General features: G+C 40.9%; 1 protein-coding gene across 1 annotated transcript in view; it reads left to right on the top strand.

Annotated features, from left to right (window-relative positions):
- The first annotated feature begins 1,579 nt into the window (after nucleotides 1–1,579).
- The window catches only part of NT5C3A (5'-nucleotidase, cytosolic IIIA), a 51,729-nt gene continuing 36,888 nt past the window's right edge, over nucleotides 1,580–16,420 (top strand). The window contains exon 1 of the mRNA XM_080818323.1: nucleotides 1,580–1,824. Within this exon, the coding sequence (XP_080674449.1) occupies nucleotides 1,687–1,824 (138 nt within the window). The 5' untranslated portion in view covers nucleotides 1,580–1,686. The remainder of the gene's footprint in view (nucleotides 1,825–16,420) is intronic.

The raw sequence follows: 16,420 nt of genomic DNA, 5'->3' as shown, positions 1-16,420 counted from the left end.
CATCTAAAACTAATGATGTACTGTACATTGGCTAATTGAATTTAAATAATAAAAAAGAGGAAATGATAGAAGAGGCAGTGAGTGTGATATAGCAGAAAAGGACAGCAGTGGTGAAAGGAACACTGCCTAACTTCATCTTTACCCCTTTGTCATAGCACTTTTTATTTATGTATTTATCTTAAAGATTTTATTTATTTGAGAGAGAATGCAAGAGGGAGAGAGAGAGAGAGAATGAGGGGGGGAAGATCAGAGGGAGAAGCAGACTCCCTGCTGAGCAGGGAGCCGAATGTGGGACTCAATCCCTGGACCCCAGGATCACCACCTGAGCCGAAGGCAGTCACTTAACCAACTGAGCCACCCAGGTGCCCCAATCATAGCAATTTTTTAAAAAAAGTTGTGATTGGGACACCTGGGTGGCTCAGTTGGTTAAGCAGCTGCCTTCGGCTCAGGTCATGATCCCAGCGTCCTGGGATCGAGTCCCGCATCGGGCTCCTTGCTTGGCAGGGAGCCTGCTTCTCCCTCTGCCTCTGTCTGCCAGTGCTCACTCTCTCTCTCCCTCTCTCTCTCTGACAAATAAATAAAATCTTTAAAAAAAATAAAAATAAAAATAAAAAAATAAAAAAGTTGTGATATAAAACATAAAATTTACCAACTTAACCATTTAAAAATGTATAGTACTCTTAACTATAGACACATGGTAATGGGTCTCTAGAACTTTTTCATCTTCCAAAACTGAAACTCAGTACTCAATTTCTTCCTCTTCCCCCAACCCTCACAACCACCATTTTACTTTCTAAGACTCTGACTATCTCATATAAGTAGAATAATGGAAGTATTTGTCTTTTTGTGACTGGCTTATTTCACTTAGCATAATGTGCCCAAGATTCACCAGTGTTGTCCAATACTGAAGAATTTCCTTCTTTTTAAAGGCTGAATAGTAGTATTCCATTCAATGTATATACCATATTTTCTTTATTCATTCATCTGTTGATGGACATTTCAGTTGTATCACATTTTAGCTATATTTGGCTATTATCATTTGGCTGCAATGAACATGGGTGTGCTGATATTTCTTTGAGTGCCTGCTTTCATTTCTTCTGGATATATACCAGCATCGCTGGATCATATGGTAAATCTATTTTTAATTTTTGAGGAATTTCTATAGTTTTCCATTATAGCTGTACCAATTTACATTTCCAACAACAGTACTGTTGGTTGTATCTTGCTGCGTAGCAGTTTGTAACGCCTTCTGGGGGCTATAGTCCACAGTGGCTGAGGAGGGTAGAAGGTGGAAGGCAGATGACTTTTTCTGATTGGGTCTAGTTGGAATCAGATTTCTACTGTAGGGAGCTGGAGTGAACCACTCCATGGTCCTCATCAACACAGAGATAATTGATACCATTCCCTTTTGGGTCCTTGGACAGTTCCTCAGAGGTAGGATCCAAGGAAGACCAGCCTCACACCCACCCTCAGCTGCAGAGGCAGGCCACGCCCCCACGCCATCCCCTCCCGCGAGTCAGCGCGTGGGGTGGGGCTTTCCGTGGGGCAGGGCTAGTGCGGGAGGGGAGGAACGGAGGCGGGGCTCCCGCAGAGCGGCGGCGGGGCAGGGCTTCCCAGCTTCTGCGCGGACCACAGCAGTCCAGCGACCTCTTCGTTTTTGGCCGGGAGGCGCAGGACACGCCATTCATGGACCGGGCGGCTGTGGCGAGGATGGGTGCGGTGGCCAGTGCCAGTGTGTGTGTCCTGGTGGCGGGGGTGGTGCTGGCCCAGTACATATTCACCTTGAAGAGGAAGACGGGGCGGAAGACCAAGATCATCGAGATGGTGAGTGCAGGGCCCCGCGTGCAGGAGCGCTTGATGGGCCGCAGAGCGTTCCATCCGCCCTTACCTTCCCGTGCTGGCGCTGCTGGAATGCAAAGGGCACACTGGGGACACATTCACCCCGCGAGTGGCAACACCGGGGGCCGGTGACCTGGTCTGGACCCTTTAGGGTGTCACTCCTCTGTCTTTTGTTGTGTCTCCATTTGAAATAGAAAGGCAGCAAGTAGGTGACTCGGAAACCTGCCACCTCCTGCAGCAAAAGCCATTTCTCAAGAAATAAACCGAACGTTCTAGGCTGGGTTGCTGCCTAGTTCCTGCAGCCAAATGGTTGTGACTAATCCAGTGTGTTTCTGCACGCTGGCTAGAATGAGTTAGATTATGGGAAGGTGTAACTTCTCAGTGGTTGAGAGAAAGCCGGTTGAGCCGATTGGCATTCAAAATAGTTTATTTTGTATTTGAATGTTATTTCTTCTTGTCTCAAACTGCCAGGAAGTATCTTTGTGTTCGTTTTTTTCCCCCCAAACCTCTTGCATAACAGTATTTTAGAAATTTATTTCCAATTTTATTGTGAGAGTGTTTCAAGAATCCTACTTAAGGTATATGATAAGCAGTGTTTGCTTCAAAGTTGAGGATGTTTTTAATTTTGTTTTGGTTTGGTTTTAGTTTGGTTTTTAGTTTTTGTTTTTTAATTAGAATCCACTCCTAAAGACCAGTGACTCATGGAGTTACATTATAATGCGCTTACTGGAATGCGTAAGCTCATGTTTACTCCCAATAATGTGCTACACATGTGAACATTTGGGGTCAAATATTTATGAAAAATAAGTTGACAGTCTATCACCATACTAAATAATATCATTTTAGGTTCATATACTTAGAATACTCAACCTCAAGTATGTTTTCATTGATCAAAGACACTGTCCTCTTGGTTGCTGTTGGCCCCAGGTTGAATACAGAAATATTTTCCCCATAACTAATTTAAGTAAAAGAAATGGTAATCCCGTGTCTCATGCCAGTAATACTCGAAAGTTTTCTTTATTGCTAGAATTAAACTATTCTTGGATTATTATTTTTTCCTCTACTTCTGTGGGTACAGCTGCAAATGTTTTTATCTCAGAAATTTTATTTTATTTATTTATTATTTATTTATTTATTTATTTTATTTATTATTATCTCAGAAAATTTATCTATTTTGCTGTCTTGTTTAGAGAACTTTCGTGGCTTCCTTTTGCCCCAAACCAAAAGTTTATATTCTATATGGGGGTGGGGGGAAACCAACTAATTGCCGTATCTTCCAGCATGTACTTAAACTGTGAATTGGTTTGTTTTATCACTTTTCTAAACTGAATAGAGTTAAAAATTAATTCTTTTCATAAAATCCCACATTGATACCATCCTAAAAACAGTTTGCCATCTTTGTGAAAAATAATGAAAGCCATCAGGCAGGCGAACTTTACTTATTTGTAGTATAGAAATCAGTCAGTCTTATACATATGTATAGGTAATGTTATATTAATTCAGATTGTGATATATATGCAGCCTGCTAGTAGCTTTTAAAAGGAAAAAGTTGAAAGAGCTCTATGTTTTTATTTTTTTATTATTATTTTTTTAAGATTTATTTATTTTCGAGAGTGGGGAGGGGCAGAGGGAGGGAGAGAGAGAGAGAAAGAGAGAGAGAGAGAGAGTATTAAGCAGACTTTACACTGGGCATGAAGCCCAGGTTGGGGCCAGATCTCATGGCCCTGAGATCACAACCTGAGCAGAAACCAAGAGACAGGGCTCTACCAACTACGCCACCTAGGTGCCCTGAGCTTTATGTTTTTAATTTGTAATTTTATTTTATTTTATTTTATTTTAAATTTATTTATTTGACAGACAGAGATCACAAGTAGGCGGAGAGGCAGGCAGAGGGAGAGGAAGGGAAGCAGGCTCCCCACTGAAAGGAGAGCCCGATGTGGGGCTCGATCCCAGGACCCTGGGATCATGACGTGAGCTGAAGGCAGAGGCTTTAACCCACTGAGCCACCCAGGCTCTCCTTAACTTGTAATTTTAATAGGCTGCTTCTTCAAATGGGATAAGAATGAAGATTCAAATGAAGATTTGGGTTCAAATCCTGGTTTTATCTCTTTTAATAACCATGCATTAGGGCGCATGTTTTGCCCATTCCCCACCCTATCCTCCAAACTCCCACCTTAGAGAATCTGTACAAACCTGTGAATGTCCAATGGACATAGCTTAAACTGATCACAAGTAATAGAACCAACAGTAACTACCTAAGCAAGGTGGGCCTATTCTTACTGGCTAGGTAAACAAATAACATCTGGCACTGGGCTTAGATTATGCACCGCTTTAAAAGTTTTTTGTTAAAAGACACAGAAGTGTGGCTCATGGGGTGTGCATGCTACAGCTGAAATGTCCTGTAGGGCAGCAAAATAAATATACAGACTAAGCCTGTCAGAAAACATGGCCTAAGATGTTTAGAGGTCAGAGGCATCTGGGTGGCTCAGTCGGTTGATGGATTCTTGGTTTCTGCTCAGGTCATGAGCTCAGGGCCATGGAATTGAGCACCTCAGCAGGCTTGTGCTCAGTGGGGAGTTTGCTTGAGATTCACTCCGTCTGGCCCAAACCCCCCTCAAGTGTTCCTCCCCGCCCTTCAAATAAATAAATAAATAAATCTTTTTTTTTTTTTTAAGATTTTATTTATTTATTTGACAGAGAGAGAGAGATCACAAGTAGGCAGAGAGACAGGCAGAGAGAGAGGGGGAAGCAGGCTCCCCACTGAACAGAGAGCCCGATGTGGGGCTCAATCCCTGGACCCTGAGATCATGACCTGAGCCTAAGGCAGAGGCTTAACCCACTGAGCCACCCAGGCGCCCCAATAAATAAATCTTTTTTAAAAAAGGATGTTTAGAGCTCCGAGATAACCCATTTTTCATAGTTAATATACTGCATTATTAAATTTTTATTTTAGAACAGTTTTAAATTCACAACATAATTAAGCAAGTAAGTAGAGTCCCAGCCAGTTCTCCTATTACTAACATTGCACATTGGTATGGTACATTTGTTAAAATTAATGAACAAATATTCATACATTTTTAAATATCCCTACTTTGTTCAGATTTCCTTTGTTTTTAGCTTATGTCCTTCTCTGTCCTAGAGTTCCATCCAGAATACCACATACATTTAGTCATCATGTGTCCTTATCTCATCTTGGCTGTTGCAAGTTTCTCGGATTTTTCTTGTTTGTTTTATCTGTGGTACCGTACGAAATATATATTTTGTGTTTGTCCCAGGTCCCTGCCACATAGCTCCTAAAACACTTGGACTCTGGGAAGTGTTAACAGTGTCTTTTATATGCTAATGAGGCAGGCTGAAAGCTGGGGGGTTCCCAAGATGGCTTCAAGAGGGGGGCTGGTTGCCATAAAGATCAAGGCATGATTAGAGGATTAGAGCTTTCAGCATGTCCCCTCTTTTCTTTGAACAAGCCCTTTGAACAAGGGCTGGAGTTCAAGCTGATCACCTGGTCAGTAATTTATTTGATCAATCTTACCTACATAACAGACCTCCATAAAGACCTCTAAAGGAGGTTTGCAAATACCTTGAGGTGTGGATAGAGTGGTGTGTTCTAGAGAGGACATGGAAGTTCTCCACCCCTTCTTTGTCTTGCCCTATGCTTCTCTTCCTTTTGGCTGTTCTAAATTTTTTTTTTTTTTAAGATTTTTTACTTATTTATTTGACAGAGATCACAAGTAGGCAGAGAGGCAGGCAGAGAGAAGGGGGTAGGAAGGCTCCCTGCTGAGCAGAGAGCCCGATGCAGGGCTTGATCCCAGGACCCTGGGATCATGACCTGAACCAAAGGCAGAGGCTTTAACCCACCAAGGCACCCAGGCACCCCTTAAATTGTATTTTCTATATGAAACCTGTCATAGTAAGTAAAGCACTCTCCAGAGTTCTATGTTATTCTTTCAGATTATGGAACCCCAGGAGGGGGTTGTGGGAATCCCCAAATTCACAACTGCTCCATCAGAAGTATGGGCGACAACCTGGGGCTTGTGACTGGCATTGGAAATGGGGATAGACTTGTGGACTGAGTCCTTACCTCATGGGATCAGGCACTAACTCTACATAGTGTCAGAATTGCATTGTATTATACAAAGAGTTGGGGCATGGTTGGTGTGAGGTGTGAGAAATGTGTTTTTTAAAAAGTTAAATATAGAACATTTAGTAATATCTGGCTCATAGTAACTGCTTATTAAATAGTAATTGTAATAATTATACCAAAACACAGACTATCAGCCACTCTCGTATCTTAGTCATTTTTCCTTATGAACACTATTAGGGCAAAAAAAAAAATTTTTTTTTTAAAGATCCTACTTAATTACTTGACAGCAAGATAGAGAGCACAAGTAGGCAGAGTGGCAGACAGAGGCAGAGGGAGAAGCAGGCTCTCCGCTCAAGCAAGGACCCTAGGATCATGACCCAAACCGAAGGCAGCCGCTCAACCGACTGAGCCACCCAGGTGCCCCAGGGCAAAATTTTTAGCCACTGGTATTATTTTTCTCAACTTTCTCTCTCCTAAGCCTTCATTGTAAAAACTACTCTAACTATCCCCAGTAATGATGGCTTGCAGTTTTTGTAAACTGGACCAAAAATATCAAGATTGCCAAACCTATATAGAAGTTGATAATACATGTAGTAGAATTTTGCACAAATGAAATTAGTATTTAGGGTGAATTGTATTTGGGAATGAATTTCCCCAACCTTTCTTAGATTCTGCAAGTTTCAAGTCCTTCATCATTGCTGTTGACCATCACTTATCAGTTGCTATTCAGTTTAACTCACCATTCTGATAAAATGTACCTGCTCAGATAGGACTTGTTCCCTCTTCGGCCTTTTTAGTTACTTTTAGTAAAAAAGATTCTGGAACAAAGCTTGAGCACTTGCTAGTTTCCTATCAGACAGAGAAACATACTCCAACACAAAATTTAGGCTTTGAAGAATGAGGAATGAATCATATATATAGTCTTTCATGTAACTCCCTTATTTTAAATGATACTTTAGTGGGTTTTGGGTTTTTTTTTTTTGGTTGATTTTTACTCATGGGCATTGCTTCCATATTTTATTCTATTCAGAAAGCATTTATCTACTTTCGAATTAATTTGGCTGAGTATAAAAGCATTAACAGATCTTCCTTGATCTATGGGGTTATGTCCCTATAAACTATCATTAAGTTGAAAATACGGTAAGTCTGTAATGCATTTCATACACCTACCAAACATCATAGCCTAGCCTAGCCTACCTTAAGTGTGCTTGGAACACTTACATTGGGTTACAGAAGGGCAAAATCATCTAACAAAAAGCCTATTTTATAATGAAGTATTGAATATCTAATATAATTTATTGACTGTACCGAAAGTGAAAAACAGAATAGTTGTATGGTACAGAATGGTTATCAGTGTAATGGTTGTTTATTCTCGTGACTGGGTGGTTGACTGGGAGCTAAGGCCACTGCCATTGCCCAGCATCAGAAGAGAATATTTTACCGTACATTGCTAGCCCAGCCCAGGAAAAGATCAAAATTCAAAGTGTAGTTTCTACTAAATGCATGTCACTTTTTCACGACCTGAAAGTCAAAGATTACAAGTCAAACCATAAGTTAGGGTCATCTAATAAAATTGTAAGGAAATAGTAGGAACTGTAATTTTTCCTCATAAAAGAAAAACCGAGTGCTTGAAACTAAATAATGCTAAGTGTTTAGTGATTAAAAAACAGAAGTGTATAGGGAGCCTGGGTGGCTCAGTTGGTTAAGCCACTGCCTTCAGCTCAGGTGATGATCCCGAAGCCCGGGGATCGAGTCCCACATCAGGCTCCCATCTCCGCAGAGAGTCTGTTTCTCCCTCTGACCTTCTCCCCTCTCATACTCTCTCTCTCTCTCAAATAAATAGATAAATAAAACCTTTAAAAGAAAAAAAACCAGAAGTGTACAAATTTAAGTATTAAGTGTGGCTTCTACAGAGAAGAATTAAAAAAACGTATGTGGTCAACCATCTGAGTATTAGGACAGCACCAGTGAAACTCCTTTCTATTTTCTGGATACAAGATGCAGTCACTTTTAAAAAGGAAATTATTTTATTTTACTTGATTTTATTTTTTAAGATTTTAGTTATTTATTTGACAGAGAGAAAGCACAAGCAGGCAGAGCGTCAGGCAGAGGGAGAGGGAGAAGCAGGCTCTCCACTGATCGAGCCCGGTATAGGCCTCGATCCCAGGATCCTGGGATCATGACCTGAGCCAAAGACAGGTGTTAAACTGACTGAGGCACCCGGGCGCCCCAAAAAGGAAATTATTTTAAAGTAAAAACATTTTAAATGTATGTGTCTATATATTTATACACACATATCCTGTTTATAAGAATTTGTCTTATTCTTTCTGGTTTCTGGACTATGTTAGGAGAAATCTTACAAGATTTTTTAAATTTATGAATGAATGCTAACTTTCCTGTCCTGCAGTTATTGGCCACAGAACTTCTCTCCTGCTCCAAGAATCTCAGTTTTCCCCACTGTTCCTCTTTAGTCATCATTCTTATTAGATAGATTGGCCAAAAGTGTGGTTTTATTTGTTTTTATTAAATTTTGCATTTGGCTGTCCAAATGTACATTGATCTCTTAGTACAGTAACTTAGAATTTTGTCTTTTGTTGTATTAATTCCAGAAACTAATTCAGAAAATTTATTTCATGTCTTTTAGGACAGAAAATGTAATGCCCTTAAGATATTGATAACAAATTGACCAACTTTTCCAATTATCAGTGTTTAATTTGTGCTTTTGAAGTTGTTTTAGAAAGCAGACAATATGTTTTATTTTTTAATCCAAACTGCTAAAAGATTGAAACCTGACTTTTAAATTAAAGGCCCATCTATGTATGTCACTCTTCTGTTTGCTGTTAAATTAAGTTGAAAATACACCTTTCCCAGGGAGTTTAAAAACTTAAATAAATTATGTTCTTGGAAGAGAATGACTTCATTTAGTTAGACTATTTAGTAAGCAGAGCTGGCTGAGGAAACAAACATTTCTAACCTCACATATGGAACTAGAATTACAGTCATTAAGCTAGAGAAAGATAAAAGGTCTTATTATGAAAAATAGAGCTAAACTTGATTTCTCTGATCTCTTCTAAAGATGTAATTAATATATAAAGTCGACATGATGCAAGGGATGTAAATAGAACACAACTTTATTTTGCTTTCTTGTGGCACCTTTCAAATCTACTCAATGATGGTAATTTTTCTTGCCAGTGGTGAAAATTCTGGTAGGCCTGCGACTTATTGCTCACTCTCAGATTGTAAAAGACAGTCTTTTAAAATCATAAACAGTCAGTCTCATTTCTGTAAATACCAGTGTCTAGTCATGTATTATACATGACTTCAGTATTAATTCTGTGATGAGACTCCTAGATGGACATTACTAGTACCCACCAATATTTTTAGCTCTTCTCCCTTTCTTATATTTGGGCAAACTTTGCTGTTTTGGCCAATAGACTGCCTGGAGATGGTATGGCCACTTGTGGGCCAGTGTAGTTATGAAAAGGGACACAGTTGTCCAGAGTCTTTGCTCCTGTTGGAGTAAATCCTGAAGCATCATGATGACATGGAGATGACATAATACCAAAGCAGCCGGGAATATTGAGCCAATATGTGGAGGACAACTGCCATGGAGAGTCATCTGGAACCATACTGGACTTTGTGTGAGTGAAAAATAAACTTTTTTTTGTGTTAAAGAACTGAGATTTTTGTGTTGTTACTGCCCCATAACTTACCCTAACTAATACAGATTTCTTCACTACCCCAAAGCTGTGGCTTACTGCAGGTGACTCCTCCCCTCCCTAGTTAGTGGTGGCCAGTGATCTGGGATGAGAGAAGAGGAGATAATCAACCTCTCTTTCCCCACTTCTGCTCTTTCCCCCCACTAGCCATTGCTTCAGATTTGGGGGTTAATAGGGTAGGAGGAAGGATTTCTTTCACTGAGGAGGTGAAGAAATGAGAGGTTTTTTTTTAAAGGTTAATTTATTTATTTGAGAGAGGGAACATGAGGTGGAAGAGCAGAGGGAGAGGTAGAGAGAGTCTTAAGCAGACTCCCCACTGAGCATGGATCCTGACACAGGCCTCAATCCCAGGACACTGAAATTGTGACCTGAGCTAAAACCAAGAGTCAGACCAGCTGAGCCAGCCAGGTACCCCTTTACTTACTTACTTACTTTCTTTCTTTCTTTTTTAAGATTTTATTTATTTATTTGACAGAGAGAGAAATTACAAGTAGGCAGAGAGGCAGGCAGAGAGAGAGGGGGAAGCAGGCCCCACGCTGAGTAGAGAGCCCGATGCGGGGCTTGATCTCAGGACCCTGAGATCATGACCCGAGCTGAAGGCAGAGGCTCAACCTGCTGAGCCACCTAGGTGCCTTACCCCTTTTCTTTTTAAGGTTTATTTATTTATTTTGGGAAGAGAGAGAAAGCATGTGTGGGGAGGGCCAGAGGGAAGGGGAGAGAGTCTTAAGCAGACTCCATGCTGAGTGAGGAGCCCTGTGAGAGGCTCAATCTCAAGACCCCAAGATCACAACCTGAGCCAAAACCAAGAGTCAGGAACTTAACTGATTGCCACCTACGTGCCCCAAAATGAAAGTTCTTACTTGACTAGTTAGGTTTGTTCTCTCTGGGTCTGCAAAGTATTTAAAGTTGACTTTCTCTTCTTTGACTATAACCTCATAATATGGGCTCTTTTAAAATTTAATTTAATTTTATTTTTTGGCACCCCACCCACCTCAGCCTGATTTTTTTTTTTTTTTTTTTAAATGATCCACTCCAGGTGGGCTCTTGCCTTTGAAGTCCCTCCCTCTCAGGTGGTTAAGGGCCCAGGAGTAATGAAGCCAATTCTCTCCATTTTCATTTCCTCACCTTAGTAGGATACCTGTCCCTGAATTAAACTGAAACAGAAAGTTTCCTCATTTAACATCTATTACATAATTTTAACATTCTGTGAAATTTTTTTTAGATGTTAATCATTGTTATGAACTGAATTGTGACCGCTCAAAGTTCTTTTCACTGGACTGAGAATCAATTAAGAAATCAATTGACAGGGACGCCTGGGTGGCTCAGTGGGTTGAGCTGCTGCCTTCGGCTCAGGTCATGATCCCAGGGTCCTGGGATCGAGTCCCGCATCGGGCTCCTTGCTCGGCAGGGAGCCTGCTTCTCTCTCTGCCTCTCTGCCTGCTTGTGTGCTCTCTCCTTCTCTCTGACAAGTAAATAAATAAATAAAATCTTTAAAAAAAAAAAAAGAAATCAATTGACAGATTAACAGGAGAAAATCAAATTTAATAGCATATGTATTTAATAGCAAATCCACACAGACATGAAAATTCCAAATACAGGGAAAATGAGGTCTATATGTCATTCTGAACTAAGGAGAAGGGAGTAGGGGCCCGGGACTTGACAGGAAGGGAATACATTCATAGAGCAGTAAGTAGAGCAGATGTTTGCCCAGCCGTACAGATGGGTCACTCAGGTAAAAGGTATTGCTCCTTATTCTAGAAAGACCCCCCACTTTAGAGTTCTTCTAAGTAGTTAAAGGATGGGCAAAAGTTTCTCTTGAGCCCACAGGGTCTTCATTGCCTCCAGCTCAAAATAATCTTCATGCGAGAGTGGCCTACCTTGGGGCGGCCTGTCCTCAGCCCCTACATGCTTTTGAATGATAAGCAAACATTCCCATTTCTTAAGTCTCAGCCTCTATTTTCTGTGTATTCTGTGGCCAGTCAGCCCTGCCTGTGGGCGATATGACTTTCATCTAGTATTCAAGGTGGACACTGGCTTCACTCTCTCTAGAAGCTCCCCAAAATTATAATTTCTTTTTTTTCCTTTTGTTTGTTTGTTTGTTACTTTCTTTCTTTCTATTAGGATTTTATTTGTTCGAGAGAGGGAGCGAGGGGAGGGGCAGAAGGAGAGGGAGAGGAAGAAGCAGACTTCCGGCTGAGCAGGGAGCCCAGCACTGGGTTAATCCCAGGACTCTGGGATCATGATGCCAGAGGAAGGCAGAGGCTTAACAGACTGAACCACACAGCTGCCTCCATTTCTAATTTAAACACATCTCAACTTTTTACAAAATTATTTTTATTAACATATATTGTATTATTTGCCGCAGGGGTATAGGTCTGTGAATCATCAGGCTTACACATTTCACAGCACTCACCATAGCCCATACCCTCCCCAATGTCCATAACCCAACCACCCTGTCCCTACCCCTCCCACCACCCAGCAAGCCTCAGTTTGTTTTGTGAGATTAGGAGTCTCTTATGATTTGTCTCCCTCTAGATCCCATCTTGTTTCATTTTTTCCTTCCCACATCTCAACTTTTTATGGCTTCCTTATAAACACCAACAATTACTTCTTGTAAGTTGGTGCTGTTTTTGAAACTTGAGTGAATTTCCTTCCTGGAGATAATTTCTAACAAAAATGCATTCCTTTCTTCTATTTTAAGATAACATTAGATGTTCTCTGGGTACTATACTGAGTAAGTGGAAAGCCCACTATCGAGTCTATATTTAGAAAAAGGAGGGGGCGGGGAACCAAGATTTAAATATGACTGCTTAAGTGGCTCAATGCTGTTACACAGGCTTTTAAAAATATCTCTGTATCCCAACTTTAATTTATATCAGCACTCAGATTTATGACCTTTTAGGACCTGTTTTTAATTCATTTGTTTTGTAAAGCATATTCTCTGCAACTCATGTGGCATTTCCTGATGGTTTTTCATAAAGTAGCAATTTATACACTGCCTTGTATTGTTTACTGTTATGTGTGTTCTTTAAGGGTCTAGGTTGGTACATATTACTTTGTCTTTTATTTTTAAGATTTTATTTATTTATGTGAGAGAGAGAGCATCCACATGGTGGGGGCGGGGTGGGGGAAGTGTTACAGTGAAGGGGTGGTGTGGTGGGGTAGGAGCAGAGGGAAAGGGAGGAAGACACTCCCTGCCAAGGAGGGAGCCATTTGTTGGGCTGGATCCCAACAACTGACCTGAGCCTAAGACAGACACTTAACCTACTGAGCCACCCAGATGCCCCCTTTGTCTTTCTTATTAGTTGTACCTAGGAGAGAGACCCAAAATCAGTGTCTTTAATAAACAATAAACATCTTATTTTTCTAATATAAGAAGAGGTCCAGAAAATAGGCAGTTGATGGTTAATTAGGGAGTACAAGGATGTCAAGACAGAGGTCTTTGAAATTCTCTTGGCTTTTCTTGTGGTCACAAGATGGCGGTTGCAGCCCTGGCCAACGTGTCCATCTTCCAGGGAGGATGATACTGAATTCAGTAAAGCAGAACTTTCTTCTCACATGTCACTGGAAAGAACAGTGTCATATAGCCACCCTAACTGTGAAGCTGAGGAGTTTTTTTGGCTGAGCAAATGGCCACCCTCCAACAAAATTGAGATTCTATTAGTAGGAAAGAAAGGGAGGAATTAGGTAATAAGCAGTCTAATAGTCCATAGTCCCTATTCCTTTACCATATCCTATACTATAGTCCCTATTCCTTTTCCGTATCATTTGCCATTCAGTAAATTCGTTTAATAGTTGGTCAAATAAAAGCACGTATATAGAATCTGATATTACTGGTGGTCAGTTGGCTGGTAGAAAATAGAACATTCCAGCTGTTACAAGTCTTTGGTAATACAGCAGGACAGAATACAGACTCAGAATAGCTTTGCTCTTCTGCCCACCCCAAGTATAAAGATTTATTCATTCACCACTAGCTCTTGAGACATCAGTGCTTCCTTCATACATGCTAATGAGATTTAGAATTAGTGTCACAATTATGTGTCACAACTAGCTTAAAAGTTAGAGTCCTAATGATGTGAAATGTTGGGATTCAAAGAGAACGGTCAGGAAAGGATTCTTGAGGGGCACCTGGGTGGCTCAGTCGGTTAAGTGGCTGCCTTTGGCTCAGGTCATGACCTCAGGGTCCTGGGATTGAGCCCCACAGCGGGGGTTCTGCTTCTCCCTCTCACTTTCCCTTTGAGCTCTCCCTCTCTTTGTTTTTCTCTCTCTCTCTCTAATAAATAAAAAATCTTTTTTTCTTTTTTTTTTTATTTAATTTATTTATTTGTTAGAGAGATAGAGCGAGCGAGCACAGGCAGACAGAGTGGCAGGCAGAGGCAGAGGGAGAAGCAGGCTCCCCGCCGAGCAAGGAGCCCGATGTGGGACTCCCAGGACGCTGGGATCATGACCTGAGCCGAAGGCAGCCGCTTAACCAACTGAGCCACCCAGGCGTCCCAATAAATAAAAAATCTTAAAAAAAAAAAAAGAAAAAGAAAAAAGTTCTTGAGATTTCTTCAGTGCAAAAAGTGTGGTTTTATAGAAACACAGGGACAGAACCCATGGGCAGAAAGAGCTGCGCTGGGATTGTGAGGAGTGACTGATTATATACTCTCAAACTGGAAGGGGGTTAGACATAGCCTAAGTCTCTGAGGAATTTGGAAGCAAGGTTTCCAGGACCTTGAGGGACTAGCTGTTGTTAGGAAAAGGTCATTTACTACTGTCTTGGTACAACCTTAGTCATGAGATCCTTCAGATGTATATCAGTGGGCCATATGGTTGGAGGATGATTGCTAACATATATCTTGGGGGGTAGGTGTAGAGATAAAGGAAATTTCCAAAAGGATTTTCATATGTCGAAGTAGACTTACAGGATCATGGAGGTTGGGCTAATGTCAATTTCACCTTTAGCAAAGTATTAACATTGAGGTAGTTGAGTTCCTGGAGGAAAGTCACCCTTCCTGTCCCAAATACTTGTCACTGGGCTGAAAGTTATAAGGAACTTGAATTTTTTTTCTTTTGCCTTTATTCTCCACATCATTAACAGTACTGCTATAGTGAATGGATAAAAATGTGAGAGATGGGGCACCTGGGTGACTTAGTGGTTGAGCCTCTGCCTTTGGCTCGGGTCATGATCGGGTCCTGGGATCGGGCCCCGCATTGGGCTCTCTGCTAGGCGGGAAGCCTGCTTCCCCCTTCTCTCTCTGCCTGCCTCTCTTCCTGCTTGTGATCTCTCTCTGTCCAATAAATAAATCTTTAAAAATATATATTAAAAAAAATGTGAGAGAGATCTCAAGGAAAGGGTATGTGAAATTCAAAGGAATAGGAGATTACATTGGGTAATGTTTGATGGCTGTGGTGTTTGAAGGAGAACAATTATGATTGGTCAGTCTCAATAAAATATATTGTAAATTAAGGGGAGTTATATTAAACTCTTAGCATTGGCAAAGAATATGTTCAAGGTCATCTTGAATCCCCAAATTTGCAAGTATGGAGTAACTTGTACCAGGCATATAACTTTGTCTTTTTTTTTTTGCAAATCACATTTGTCATGTTTCCTATGTATTATCCTCATTCAAGTTTAATCACATTTGCAGCTTCAACAAGTGTGAGCTCTTATCTAGTTAGCTGTTTTTAGGTTAGCCAGAATACTTCCTGAAACAGCTGGAGTTTTTACAAATGTTTTTTCTTTCTTTCTTTCTTCTTTTTTTTTTAAGAGTTTATTTATTTATTTGACAGAGAGAGAGACACACAGCGAGAGAGGGAACAGAAGCAGGGGGAGTGGGAGAGGGAGAAGCAGGCTTCCTGCCAAGCAGGGAGCCCGACATGGGACTCAATCCCAGGACCCTGGGATCATGACCTGAACTGAAGGCAGACCCTTAACGACTGAGCCACCCAGGCACCCCGAGGAAGTCTCTTTTCTAGGTAAAAAATCATCACATCCTTAGATCTTTGACTTTAAGCTCTCCACATGATTCCAATGAATGCTAAAGTTTGAGAACCGTAGGAGTGAAGAATTCAAATTCTTAACACCAGCAAAATTACAGAGTTTACAAAATTTGTTTAAAAAAATCCAGTTTAATTGCTGATAGATAGTCAAAACTGGGGGCTGCCAAACGCTGCGTGGAAAGAGAAATCTGAGTCATGAGTATATAGAAAAATGGGCACTTTTGTTTATTCTGTTGGAAGCATTATATACATTGGTTAAATAAATTATAGTGCATTGCTTACACTGTGGTACGGTTAGTATAATAAAACATTATGCAACTTTGAAAACAAAGTAGGGGTGCCTGGGTGGTTTATTCAGTTAAGTGTCTGACTTCGGCTCATGTCATGATTGACATAGGAAAGGTGTTAGGGTTCAAAGCTGATGGCCAAGAAAGAATTCTTGGTACGTCTTTGGTGCAAAAGGGTTTGTTTTTTTTTTAAATAGATTTTATTTATTTATTTGACAGAGAGGGATAGTGAGAGAATGAACACAAGCAAGGGGAGTGGGAGAGGGAGAAACAGGCTTCCTGTTGAGCAGGGATCCCGATACGGGGTTCAATCTCAGGACCCTGGGATCATGACCTGAGCTGAAGGCAGACGCTTAACAACTGAGCCACCCAGGTGCTCCAAATGGTGGTTTATTAAAGCACAGGGAGAGGATCAGTGGGCAGAAAGAGCTGATCTGGGGTCTTGAGGAGTGGTCCATTATATACTTTCAAGTTGGGAAGAGGTTAAGGATAGCATAAGTCTCTAA

This window comes from Martes martes, assembly GCF_963455335.1.
Source record: "Martes martes genome assembly, chromosome: 11".
NCBI lineage: Eukaryota > Metazoa > Chordata > Mammalia > Carnivora > Mustelidae > Martes > Martes martes.
Note: the sequence above shows the minus strand (reverse complement) of the source record. Positions and strands in the feature narration are given on the sequence as shown.